Source organism: Heterodontus francisci, chromosome 4, assembly GCF_036365525.1.
Source record: "Heterodontus francisci isolate sHetFra1 chromosome 4, sHetFra1.hap1, whole genome shotgun sequence".
Taxonomy (NCBI): Eukaryota; Metazoa; Chordata; class Chondrichthyes; order Heterodontiformes; family Heterodontidae; genus Heterodontus; species Heterodontus francisci.
The window spans coordinates 22,187,607-22,198,996 of record NC_090374.1 but is presented as its reverse complement, the minus strand read 5'-3'; the positions used below and the strand labels follow the sequence as shown (position 1 = coordinate 22,198,996).

Genomic DNA, 11,390 nt, shown 5'->3' with positions numbered 1-11,390 from the left:
ACAGTCTATTCAGCCTCAGATAGTTGCCAGGGAGCAAGATGGAGTCGGTGGCTAGGGAATAGTGTTTGTGGCGGGGACTGAAGACAATCACTTCGGTCTTCTCAATATTTAATTCATATCTCAAGAAATAATTTTTAAAAACCTGACTGAGATCAGAGAATTTAATACAGGAGCGACAAGAATGAAACCTAGGACTTTCTGCCCTGCGTGGTTCTAATCTTCGGATTGCAATGTTGATGTTATCCTTTTTTATTCAAAGTACTACAAGATGTGGCAATGTCCCAATTAAACTCCCAACAAAGGTTTACTGGTTTAACATAGAATTTAATATATTATACAATCAAACTTTCACAATAACCATAATTAAGCTCATCTTAAGAATCTGAAATTCTAACACACCAAATATAAATAAAAAACATCCAGGATCAGTGTTAAATACAATTCTAGGCAACATCACAGGTTAACAAAGACGAAGCATTCTTCATTAACCGAAAGCAGGGCAACAGATAACAACTGGACACTGGCACCAACCCCACACGGTCCCGCTTTAAAACTTTCCACTATATCTAGCAGGTGTGAGGGTAGGAAGGAGGTCTCATCAGTTGCTGTAGACTCTACAGTCGCCACGTAAAAGCAGAAAATGCCAGAGATACATGGCAGGCATTCTTTACCCAGAGAGTGGTAAGGATGAGGAATGTGCTACCACAAGGAGTGTTGGAGACAAATAGCATAGACACATTTCAGGGGAAGCAAAATAAACGCATGAGGGAGAAAGGAATAGAAGGTTATGCCGATAGGGTCAGATGAAGAGGGGTGGGTGAAGGCTCGTGTGGAGCATAGATGCTGGACAGACCTATTAGGCTGAATGGCCTGTTCCTCTGCTGCAGATTCTATGTATATCACATCAGTATCCACAAAGAAGAAAAGTAGCTCATCATTTCAGGGGGCAGACCCTTTTTCGCAACTGAATTTGGTCATGATCTGTACCCGAAAAGAGAAATGCCTTTTTCATTTGCTTGTTTTCTCCCTTTATAGCTGCTGACACTCCTGCTGTGTATCTCCAGCATCTTCTGTTTTTAATTTGAGATTTCCAGTATTTGTAGGGTGTTCGTTATTTTTACAGTTCCCAGTTATTGACCACGTTGAGTTTAAAAGTCAATCCAACATTTTCTCAAAATGCTGTGATGTTAGCTTTTTTAACAGCATCCTGCATACCCTGTAAGAGAGATGTTGAATTCTGCGCAGACTTCATTAATTGGAGACTTTTGAAAAACTATGCATAGTTTTTTCTATGTAGCTTACAGTGATAGCTGATCTTCTACATGTCTTCGCTAAATTAATGGTCCAGGGTGTACAATGAATGCAAGAAAGCAATTAACTGATAACGTTTAATCATTTTGAAAGTATCTCACACTGAGGTTATATTCCGTGCTCTCAACCAAGCTCAAGGTCTATTAAAAATGCTCACCAGGTTTCAGTCTCCCACCAGCAGCATGACAGAACAAAATGGGACTTGCTAATCAAATCCTTCCAATTTTGTACATAGACAGTGAAGGCTACCTTTTTAATTAAACATTTGGAGATTTAGTGCAAACTTCAAGTCATTTAAAAAAAACATCTGCATTTCAAGAAAGTTTATACTTCAGTCTGATAAATCCTTAAAAACAGAGGAAATGCCTTGTAAAATAACTGTCCTAAAATAAATTGTACATGAATAATTCCAGTTTTCCAGCTGTATTATTTTAAGTCAATTTAGTTGAAACAGATGATCCCAATCATTTTGTAAACTTGTCTGTACTGCCAACTAAATGATCAACAATAATGTGAATTGAAAGTAATAAAACTAAACCATAAACACACTCGACTGCTTCAATAGCAGGTCTTGATCACTGATGTCGACAGTAAAAAAACATATTCGCCTGAAGATGAAATGCACATTTTGCCACTATGACTTAAAACCCAGAGGAAAAGAAAACCTGTCAAAGCTTCCAGTTTGAATAATTCCGATGCTTGTAGGTGAATATTAAAACAGTAGTGGCAGTCAGACTGGAACACTCCTAACCCAGATCTGACACATACACAATTATTTGTGCTGTCCTGGATTCCTAATATCAGTGTGCACTCAAACATCATACTGAGACAATTAGCATCAGCATTCATCGTCTTGTCATGAAAGGAAAGCGTAGGGGAAGGATCAATCTCCATTTATGAAAAATCAAACTATTCTGCATTAACAGATCCTTGGAATTTCATAAAAAGACTATTTAAAAAAAACACAAGATGCATAAAAGGTGCTTCTTCCACAAACTACCAACCTCAAACTCCAGTTATTTCTTACATGCCTTGTCAAAAAATCAGAAAAGTGTTTTTTCTTAAACGTTTGATTTTCATTAAGTACCTTCGCATTTGGCGCATGTCATGGATCGTCTGCTGTCAGTGTGAATGTTACGCTTAGTGCTTTTCTGACCACATTCACTCAAAGTCTGGAATCCCTCCTAATGTGGGAAACTGCCTGCTTCGGTGGCAAAGGTGTTCACGCAAAGCAAGATCCCAGGACCTTTCAGCTTTCCCGGTGTAGAAGCGGTTAAGAGGTCTAAAAAATGAGTAGAGCTGAACTTAAAGTAAACCCCCACAAGACTCAAGCTGCCAATTGTTCTGAAATGAATCGTATTCCGTATTAAGATGCAACACCCTGGAGGACAGTGCAGGAGATGGCTTGTTTCAACGCAGTCCAGGAGACACCAACAAACCAATGAATGAGTAAAGTGGTTCAAGTATGCCAAAATTAATAATTTATATATCATTTTTTCTACCGCCACTATATCTCTATCCTTTAACAGCGCATCTGAACAACTAAAAAATCTTAAACATGGACATGTTTAGGTGTAGAACTTTTCTTTTTAAGTAATGGGCATCAGATTTAATACTGAAGTGGGCCACTCCTGACAAATTCCTACATCAAAGCAGCTTTCATTGACAACTGAACTGCAAAAAGACACTCTTGTTTCTGTTTTCCTGCTGCGACGCTGATGAGCTGAAATCTTTCGAGCCGTCAGATTGCTGTGCTCTTTAACAGGTGGACCTCTTCCTCACTTTCCTCAGGATCCTCCACTATAGTATTCAGTTGAACATGATTGACTCTGGATCTTGGTCTGCCATTTGAGCCATGTGACGGAGGATGTCCTTTTTCGTTATAATGCCAAGGAGACGCCTGAAAAGGACAAATGAAACAAAAAAAGAATTCTATTTAGTGAGAGGATGGCAACTGGAGCAGCAGCAGGGACAGGACAAGACAGGAAGAAAATGAGTGGAAAATTACAGGGAAAAATGATGCTAATCCCATCAGCAGAGATTGATGCCAACGCGGGACTCAGGACTCCAAACCCGTCGCTCAGACGAAACGCCTGGAAAATTTTATAAATTAAGAAACAATACTTCAGATTTATTTTGTTAACTGGTTCAAATGAGCGTAGTGTGTGGTATTAGCAGCAGGATTTGGCAAGGAGATAGGCAGGTCCTACAAAATTATTAAGGGAAAGGAAGCAGAATGGAAGGAAAAAAATGGGCCACAACCCCTATTGATCTGGTTAGTATTCTACAGCTGCAGGATGCATGAAACATGAATTATGAACATACTTAGCATGAAGTAGCTTTGGATATGGGGTGAAGGACTGCACTGATCATTCCTAAAACTAACTGGATTAGGTAACTTTTGGCAGAAGCAAATCACAAAAGCCTATAACTGGGGAGGGGTGCCAATACTTGATACTTACCAAATTCCACTGTAAAACAGCAAACAAATTGGAAGATGCTGGCTATAAGCTGAACAAGCTCTTAAACTGTAGGAGTCTTGACCATCAGCTATAAAGCATAAAGCACAACGTGCATGCAACTACATTTGTTAAGTGACAAGGCATGAGAGGCAAATAATTTTTAAAAACAATTTGAAAATCAAAACGAAAAATCAGTTTAATCACAAATTATGTATTGCCAGCTGAAATCTATAATAACTTTTCTTTAAAAAAAAAGTGTTGTGCACAATTTGAAAAATACATGCACATATTTATAGATTTTCTATGGTACTCCCAGACACAACAATGGTGCTCTACATCATTATTTGCTTGCGCGTTCAGCAAATATTGCATTTTCTGCTTGTGCACAGCAGCACAGTGGCGCAGTGGCTAGCACCGCAGCCTCACAGCTCCAGCGACCCGGGTTCAATTCTGGGTACTGCCTGTGTGGAGTTTGCAAGTTCTCCCTGTGTCTGCGTGGGTTTCCTCCGGGTGCTCCGGTTTCCTCCCACATGCCAAAAGACTTGCAGGTTGATAGGTTAATTGGCCATTATAAATTGCCCCTAGTATAGGTAGGGGGTAGGGAAATATAGGGACAGGTGGGGATGTGGTAGGAATATGGAATTAGTGTAGGATTAGTATAAATGGGTGGTTGATGGTCAGCACAGACTCGGTGGGCCGAAGGGCCTGTTTCAGTGCTGTATCTCTAAACTAAACTAAACAAAACATAAACTCCAGAGAACACAAGTCAAATTTGGCCTGTTTCTGTGCTGTAAATTATATGTAATGCAATGACATGACAAGTCTACAGGTCAGGTGGTATGGGACCTTAGTTGAAGTGAGTATCAACAGCTCTCAGATTAGGCCAGTTAGCAGTGCTCTGCACGGTTCATTGATGAGCAAATGGACGAGGTTTTGAGCCTGGGTCAGTGTAGAAAGTGCGTGTAGAAAAAAAATGATATGGAAGCGAAGGATGACAGCTGAGCTTGGGGTAGTAAATCTACCTGCAGTTTTACAACACTAGTGCTAGGGCACACACCTGCATGCTCCCCTTTTTAACCACACCTGGACATTGCTGGACCCTGTTGGGAGGGCAGACAGCTCCAAACTTTACTCTTGGGATCACCAATCACTTGGTTCCTAGACTCATTAGTGGGGTGTCAAAGTTCATCTCACTTATATCTTTTTTCTTTTCTTTTTGGGCCTCCTTATCTCGAGAGACAATGGATACGCGCCTGGAGGTGGTCAGTGGTTTGTGAAGCAGCGCCTGGAGTGGCTATAAAGGCCAATTCTGGAGTGACAGGCTCTTCCACAGGTGCTGCAGAGAAATGTGATTGTCGGGGCTGTTACACAGTTGGCTCTCCCCTTGCGCCTCTGTCTTTTTTCCTGCCAACTACTAAGTCTCTTCGACTCGCCACAATTTAGCCCTGTCTTTATGGCTGCCCGCCAGCTCTGGCGAATGCTGGCAACTGACTCCCACGACTTGTGATCAATGTCACACGATTTCATGTCGCGTTTGCAGACGTCTTTATAACGGAGACATGGACGGCCGGTGGGTCTGATACCAGTGGCGAGCTCGCTATATAGTCTGCAAATAGGGGCACCAGGGACCGCATGCCACCAATGATTTTACTGTGACTACTGGTCTAGATTGGGACCAAATGACCTATTCACAAACTCACTTAAAAACAGTGAAGTGGAGCCAGTGTCAATGGGAGACTCAATGGGAGCAGTTTTACCCTAACCTAACCATCAGGAAATTGATGAATTGGGTACGATGTTGATTTTACACCCCTGCCCGAGTTTAATTTCCACTGTTGCCAAAGGACTGTCATATTGGGCAAGGTGCAATACCAGCATTCCACCCTATCGCGTGGATACCCGGTCTGATGAGTTCGGCTAAAATTGCTCCTATTATTCGACAAATGCCCAGGTTACCTTTTGAAGGTACTGAAGATGTTTCTTATACTCAGAAATTACCAAGACAGTTTCAGCATTGAGCTGGCACTGCTGGCCAGTGTGCTCACGTTACCATACATAACTGTATCACAGGATCAGCACATCAAATTACTGGACTAGTTTGATGCATGTGCAAGGCAACAGTGAGTAGGTATACTACACATGGGGCAGAAAAAGACCAGCTGGTCCATCAAGCCTGCTCCGCACCATGACGGCTGGAGCATCATGACAAAAACACTGTTACCCCACCCCCTTCCAACTTCCTCCTCCCTCCCACAGTTCTGTAATCTCCTGGAAGAGGCAAAAAAAGTGAAAAAAATCCTCCCTGATTTAGAGAATACCATGCCTCTCTCTACACCTAACTCAACACAGACTGGCACAGCTATTCAAGATGATGATTTACAAGTGATACTGCTTAAGGAAGAAATAGCAGGACATTTAGAAAAGCTTAACGCAATCAAACAGAGTCAACATGGTTTTGTGAAAGGGAAATCATGTTTAACAAATTTGCTAGAGTTCTTTGGGAATATAACAAGCAGAGTGGATAAAGGGGAACCGGTAGATGTAATGTATTTAGATTTCCAGAAGGCATTTGATAAGGTGCCAAATAAAAGATTATTGCACAAGATAGGAGCTCACTGTATTGGGGGAAATGTATTAGCATGGATTGAGGATTGGTTAACTCACAGAAGACAGAGTCAGGATTAATGGGTCTTTTTCAGGTTGGAAAGACATAACTAGTGGAGTGTCACAAGGATCAGTCCTTGGGCCTCAAATATTTACCAGCTATATTAATGACTTGGAGGAGGGGGTAGTGTGTAATATATCCAAATTTGCTGACGATACAAAAATAGGTGGGAGGGCATGTTGTGATGAGGACATAAGGAATCTGCAAGGGGATATAGATAGGTTGAGTGAGTGGGCAAAAATAGGCAGATGGAATTTAATGTAGGAAAGTGTGAGGTCATGCACTTTGGTAGGAAGAATCAAAAGGCAGACTATTATTAAAATGGAGAGAGATTCCAAAAAAGTGCAGTACAGAGGGATCTGGGTGTTCTTGTGCATGAAACACAAAAAGTTAGCATGCAGGTGCAGCAAATAATTAAGAAGGCAAATGGAAGTTTGGATTTTATTGCTAGGGAGTTTAAAAATAGGGAAGTCTTGTTACAACTGTACAGGGTGTTGGTGAGGCCGCACCTGGAGTACTGCGTACAGTTTTGGTCCCCATATTTAAGAAAAGATATACTGACATTGGAGGCAGTTCAAAAGAGATTCCCCAGACTGATTCCTGGGATGAAGGGGTTGACTTATCAAGAACGGCTAAACTGGTTAGGCGTTATTCATTCGAGTTAGAAGAATGAGGTGTGATCTTATTGAAACGTACAAGATTCTGAGGGGATTTGACAGGGTAGATGTTGAGAAGATGTTTCCACTAGTGGGGGAATCTTGAACTAGGGGACATAGTTACAGAATAAGGGGACACTCATTTAAAACTGAGATGCGAAGAATTTCTTCTCTCAGAGGGTAGTGAATGTCTGAAATTCTCTACTCGAGAGAGTTGTGGAGGCTATATCACTGAAAGTATTTAAAGAGGTGGTAGATAGATTTTTGAAATATTGGGGAGTTGAGGGCTATGAGGAGCTGGCATGAAAGAGGAGTTGAGGTCTGGGGCAGATCAGCCATGATCTTATTGAATGGCAGGGTAGGTTTGAAGGGCCGAATGGCCTACTCCTGCTCCTATTTCTTATGTTCTTATGAGTGTCAGAACTGGCACAGAGAGTGAACAGAACAACTGCAACCCCTTTAGGTGTAATTCTGGGACCTTCTACTTACAGCACAGAAGAAGTAGTGTTCCACTAAATTAACCTTACTGTGTCCACACACCAAAAACAGCTTGTACTTTCAGTTGTCAATAAATAACAATGTTAAAATATGTACATACACACAGTAGCTTATAAATCAAAAGAGGTCGCATTGCAGAAAAACAAGAGCCACAAACACAGCTTCTAACTACTTGCTTTCCTTTTGTCGCAGCATTGGTCAAATAAGCAGGGCAATGAAAAGTTCGCACACAGTCAGACTGGGCAAGTGTATTTTCGCTCACTTAAAAGCCCATGCCAGGGTGAAAAAAAAGAAAACAGCAAACAATCTGCACCCTGCAACTGTCTCAGCCGGTAATAAAACGTCACCAATTTAATCCAACAACTTGTATTTATATAGTGTTTTAAATGTAACAAAATGTGCAAGGCGCTTAACAAGAGTGATACTACTAAAATCATTTTCGACACCAGGCCACAGGAGATACCTAGGGCCAAGGCAGCTGAAAGCATTGCCACAAATGGTAGAGAGATTAAAACAGGGGATGTGCAAAGAAGAAGAAGTGGAGGAGTGTAGAGTCTCAAAGGCTTGTAGGACTGGAGGTGGTTACAGAGTTAGAGAGGGGCGAGGCCATGGAGTGACTTCAGAATAAGAATGATGATTTTAAAACTGAAGTGTTGTTGGGCCTGGAGTAAATGTAGGTCAGTAGGCATAAAGTTGTGGGTGAATTGCAGCGAGTTAAGATACAGGCAGCAGAGGTTTGGATGAGCACAGGTTTATGTAAGATGGGAAGCTAGCCTTGGGAGAATAGCCATGTTTAGAGGTAACAAAGACATATATGAGGGTTCCAGCAGCAGATGAGCTGAGGCAGAGTTGGAGTCAGGCAACGCTATGGAGTTGGAAATAGGCAGTCTTAGTGACCAAGCAGATATGTAGTTGGAAGCTCAACTCAGCGTCAAACACAATACCAAGGATGCAAATGGGTCTGTCTGGCTCAGCTTCAGACAGTCACCAGGGATGGAAACGGTGGGCATAGAATGGAGTTTGTGGCAGGGACCAAAAACAATAGCTTAATTCTTTCCAATATTTAGTTTGAGGAAATTTCTGCCCATCCAATAGTCTTATTAGGGAGCATATAAAAATCAGACAATGACTTCTTCACAAGACAATAGGATTACAGTTCCGGTTCTGTAGTCAATTATGAAATGTAACCTCAGCTACTCCCATATACAAAACAATTTTGAGTATGGGGGGGGGGGGGGGGGTCTTTAATAGTTTCATATCACAGGTTTCATGCTTCCGCTCACTGCAATTTTTAAAAAAATAGTTTTCTCCTCTAATTAGCAGATCTGCCATAACAAATCACCAAAGGTTCGACGTGCTGTTTTAGTTGCTCGAGGTGTTCTAATATGTTCTTCTTTGTGATGATCCCCAAGATATTCCTGAAACAGACCATGTTATGCTAATGACTGCGTTTTGCAATAAAAAGAAGCAAATCATGTTTGAACAGCAGGAAAAGAGGCTGCAGAAAATAATTAAGAGCAAATCACACAACAAAAATGCAGCAAATGAAACACATAAAAGCTGAAAAAAAATAACTTCACCTGTGCAGTTATAAACTTTCGAATCAAGCATAAGGCACCACCCCGCCCCCAACCCACCCCGCCGAGTCAACAGAAATGGATGGTTGCGTCTTATTAATTTACAATGCTTAAGGTTTATAAGACACGTTTTTACTATTAGTGTTATACCAGTTACAGCACTGTAGTCTCCAGGCCTCAGCAGCACTCTTAACCTTTGAAATTATGCTGTGTCAATGTTAATGTACTAATACCCAATATACTAACCACCTCAGTTAACAGACGAATGCATTAAGAGTTTGTAAGCTAATATTCACACAGTGCAATTTAAGACATTATTTATGAAATCTCACTTCAGGAGTCACAACCTTTTATTACTACATAGCAACACACTATGTTTATGAATACACAAATCATCTGAGGTGTAAACATTTTTTTTTAATGGGTGAAGGGCAGAAATGTGCACATTACTTGTGGATCTTCTCATCAAAAAATTTCATCGCAATTCAGTATCAACATTGTTTTATTCAAATTTACATAGACTTATTGATAGTTGTTTCTGAAACTTGTCATTAGGCACACTTCTTTCCCCCAATACCGTTTGATAAATCCACAAAACTGTTTGTCCCCTTGCTCAGTCTGAGGTACTAAGAATGACTGAAAACTAGAGCAGTTAGAGCTGGCCATCAGGTTATACAGATAGTATATGAAAATGAAAACCTGCACTGGATTAGTCAAAAGCAGTGAATTTACTGCATCACATCGAATGGTTCTGCTGATAACAGTATGAACTGGAATTAAAAGGAAAAGCGTACGCAGCACAGGGTGGTACAATGTAGGCATATTCCCATAACTCCTCATGCATTGCGAGATCATTGATGGTAACCATATTGTTAGGGGAAGCAGTGAGCAGACATCAGGTCCTGGACAAATGACAGTCACTTCCCCAGAAGCAGGGTAGTGGGAAAGTCAATTACAGCAGAGTGAGTCACTCTGGACTACTTTTGTACATCTGACAGCTGTCTGAAGCTCCAGAAGTCTCATAGCAGATTCCTGGTGACCCCATCAGCAAAGAAAGGCGACGATGGATGAAAAGTTGACAGAAAAGGCCAAAACAAAATGCTTTAAAAAAAAAAAATCCACCAAAGCACTGATTAACCTTTTTAATTCACCAGATTAAATAAAGCCCTCGGCAGCCAGTCATGAAATTATTAAAAGGTGAGAAGAGTTATTGGTAGAAAATAGTCAAAAGCCCAAAATAGCTTTGATGAGATCAGTTCTAAGAGCACATTAGATTTTCCTGAAACAGACATCCATTTGCAACTGTTTCCTTTAGCCACCTAATTCTTGAACAGAAGGCATACACATACACCAAAAAATTTAAAATATACAACTGAACTTTTTAAATGAATAGAGAATCTGATCCTTCACCATATACACTCCAAAAACATTACCACAGTGTCGACATTTCAAAAGTAGTTCATTGGCTGTAAAGCTTTGTGGGAGATCCAGAGGTTGTGAAAGGCACTATATAAATGCAAATCCTTTTCTTTTCATCTAATGCAAAGACTGCAGGTGGATATCCTACTACAAATTAAAGCCAGGTTCAGATTCAATGACCTATAGTTGGGTTTGATAACATGTCTCGAGGAAAACTTGGGTAAATTTTTAACCTAACCCACCCATTGAGAACTGATGGTATCAGGTGCAATGTTGGTTTGCACCTGTGCCCAATATTACTCCATTGACTTTAATGGTGAGTTACTTCAGGCAGACGTACAAAACCCAATTCCATCAGTCTCCTGATGGGCAGTTCAAGTTAAAATCGCTCTAAACATTTCACCATATTATTTGAGAAAATTCCTTTGTAGACATGAATAATAAATTACTGGAACATGTTCCCCTATCCCCCATGCTCAACAGCTTTCCACCCCCCCAGCATATGGATTTTAAAACCCTCACTGACAAATCTCTCCGTAGATTTGCTCACACAATCTCCGTAACCCTCTCCAGCCCTATGTGCCCAACTCATGTCTTCCCCTCTTTAAATTCTGGTTTGCTGTACATCATCCACCCCTACACCATCAGTGACCCAGCTTTCCACCATTTCTGTCCTGCACCCTAGAATTCTCTCTCCAAATCCCTCCGCCTCATTATACCTAATCTCAACCTCAATAGCATCTTTAAAATCTACCTCCAGGACTCTGCTTTTGGCCATTTTTCCTAATGTTAAACCCTACTT

General features: G+C 40.9%; 1 protein-coding gene across 6 annotated transcripts in view; it reads right to left on the bottom strand.

Annotated features, from left to right (window-relative positions):
* Nucleotides 1–303: 303 nt before the first annotated feature.
* Nucleotides 304–11,390, bottom strand: part of clcn3 (chloride channel 3) — a 235,118-nt gene continuing 224,031 nt past the window's right edge. For 4 of the 6 annotated variants that reach the window (XM_068029278.1, XM_068029280.1, XM_068029279.1 and 1 more), the window contains 2 exons: nt 8,935–9,010; nt 304–3,211 (listed from right to left, as the gene is read on the bottom strand). In XM_068029278.1, the coding sequence (XP_067885379.1) occupies nt 3,053–3,211; nt 8,935–9,010 (235 nt within the window). In that variant the 3' untranslated portion in view covers nt 304–3,052. The remainder of the gene's footprint in view (nt 3,212–8,934; nt 9,011–11,390) is intronic. The other 2 variants (XM_068029283.1, XM_068029284.1) reach the window with 1 other exon arrangement.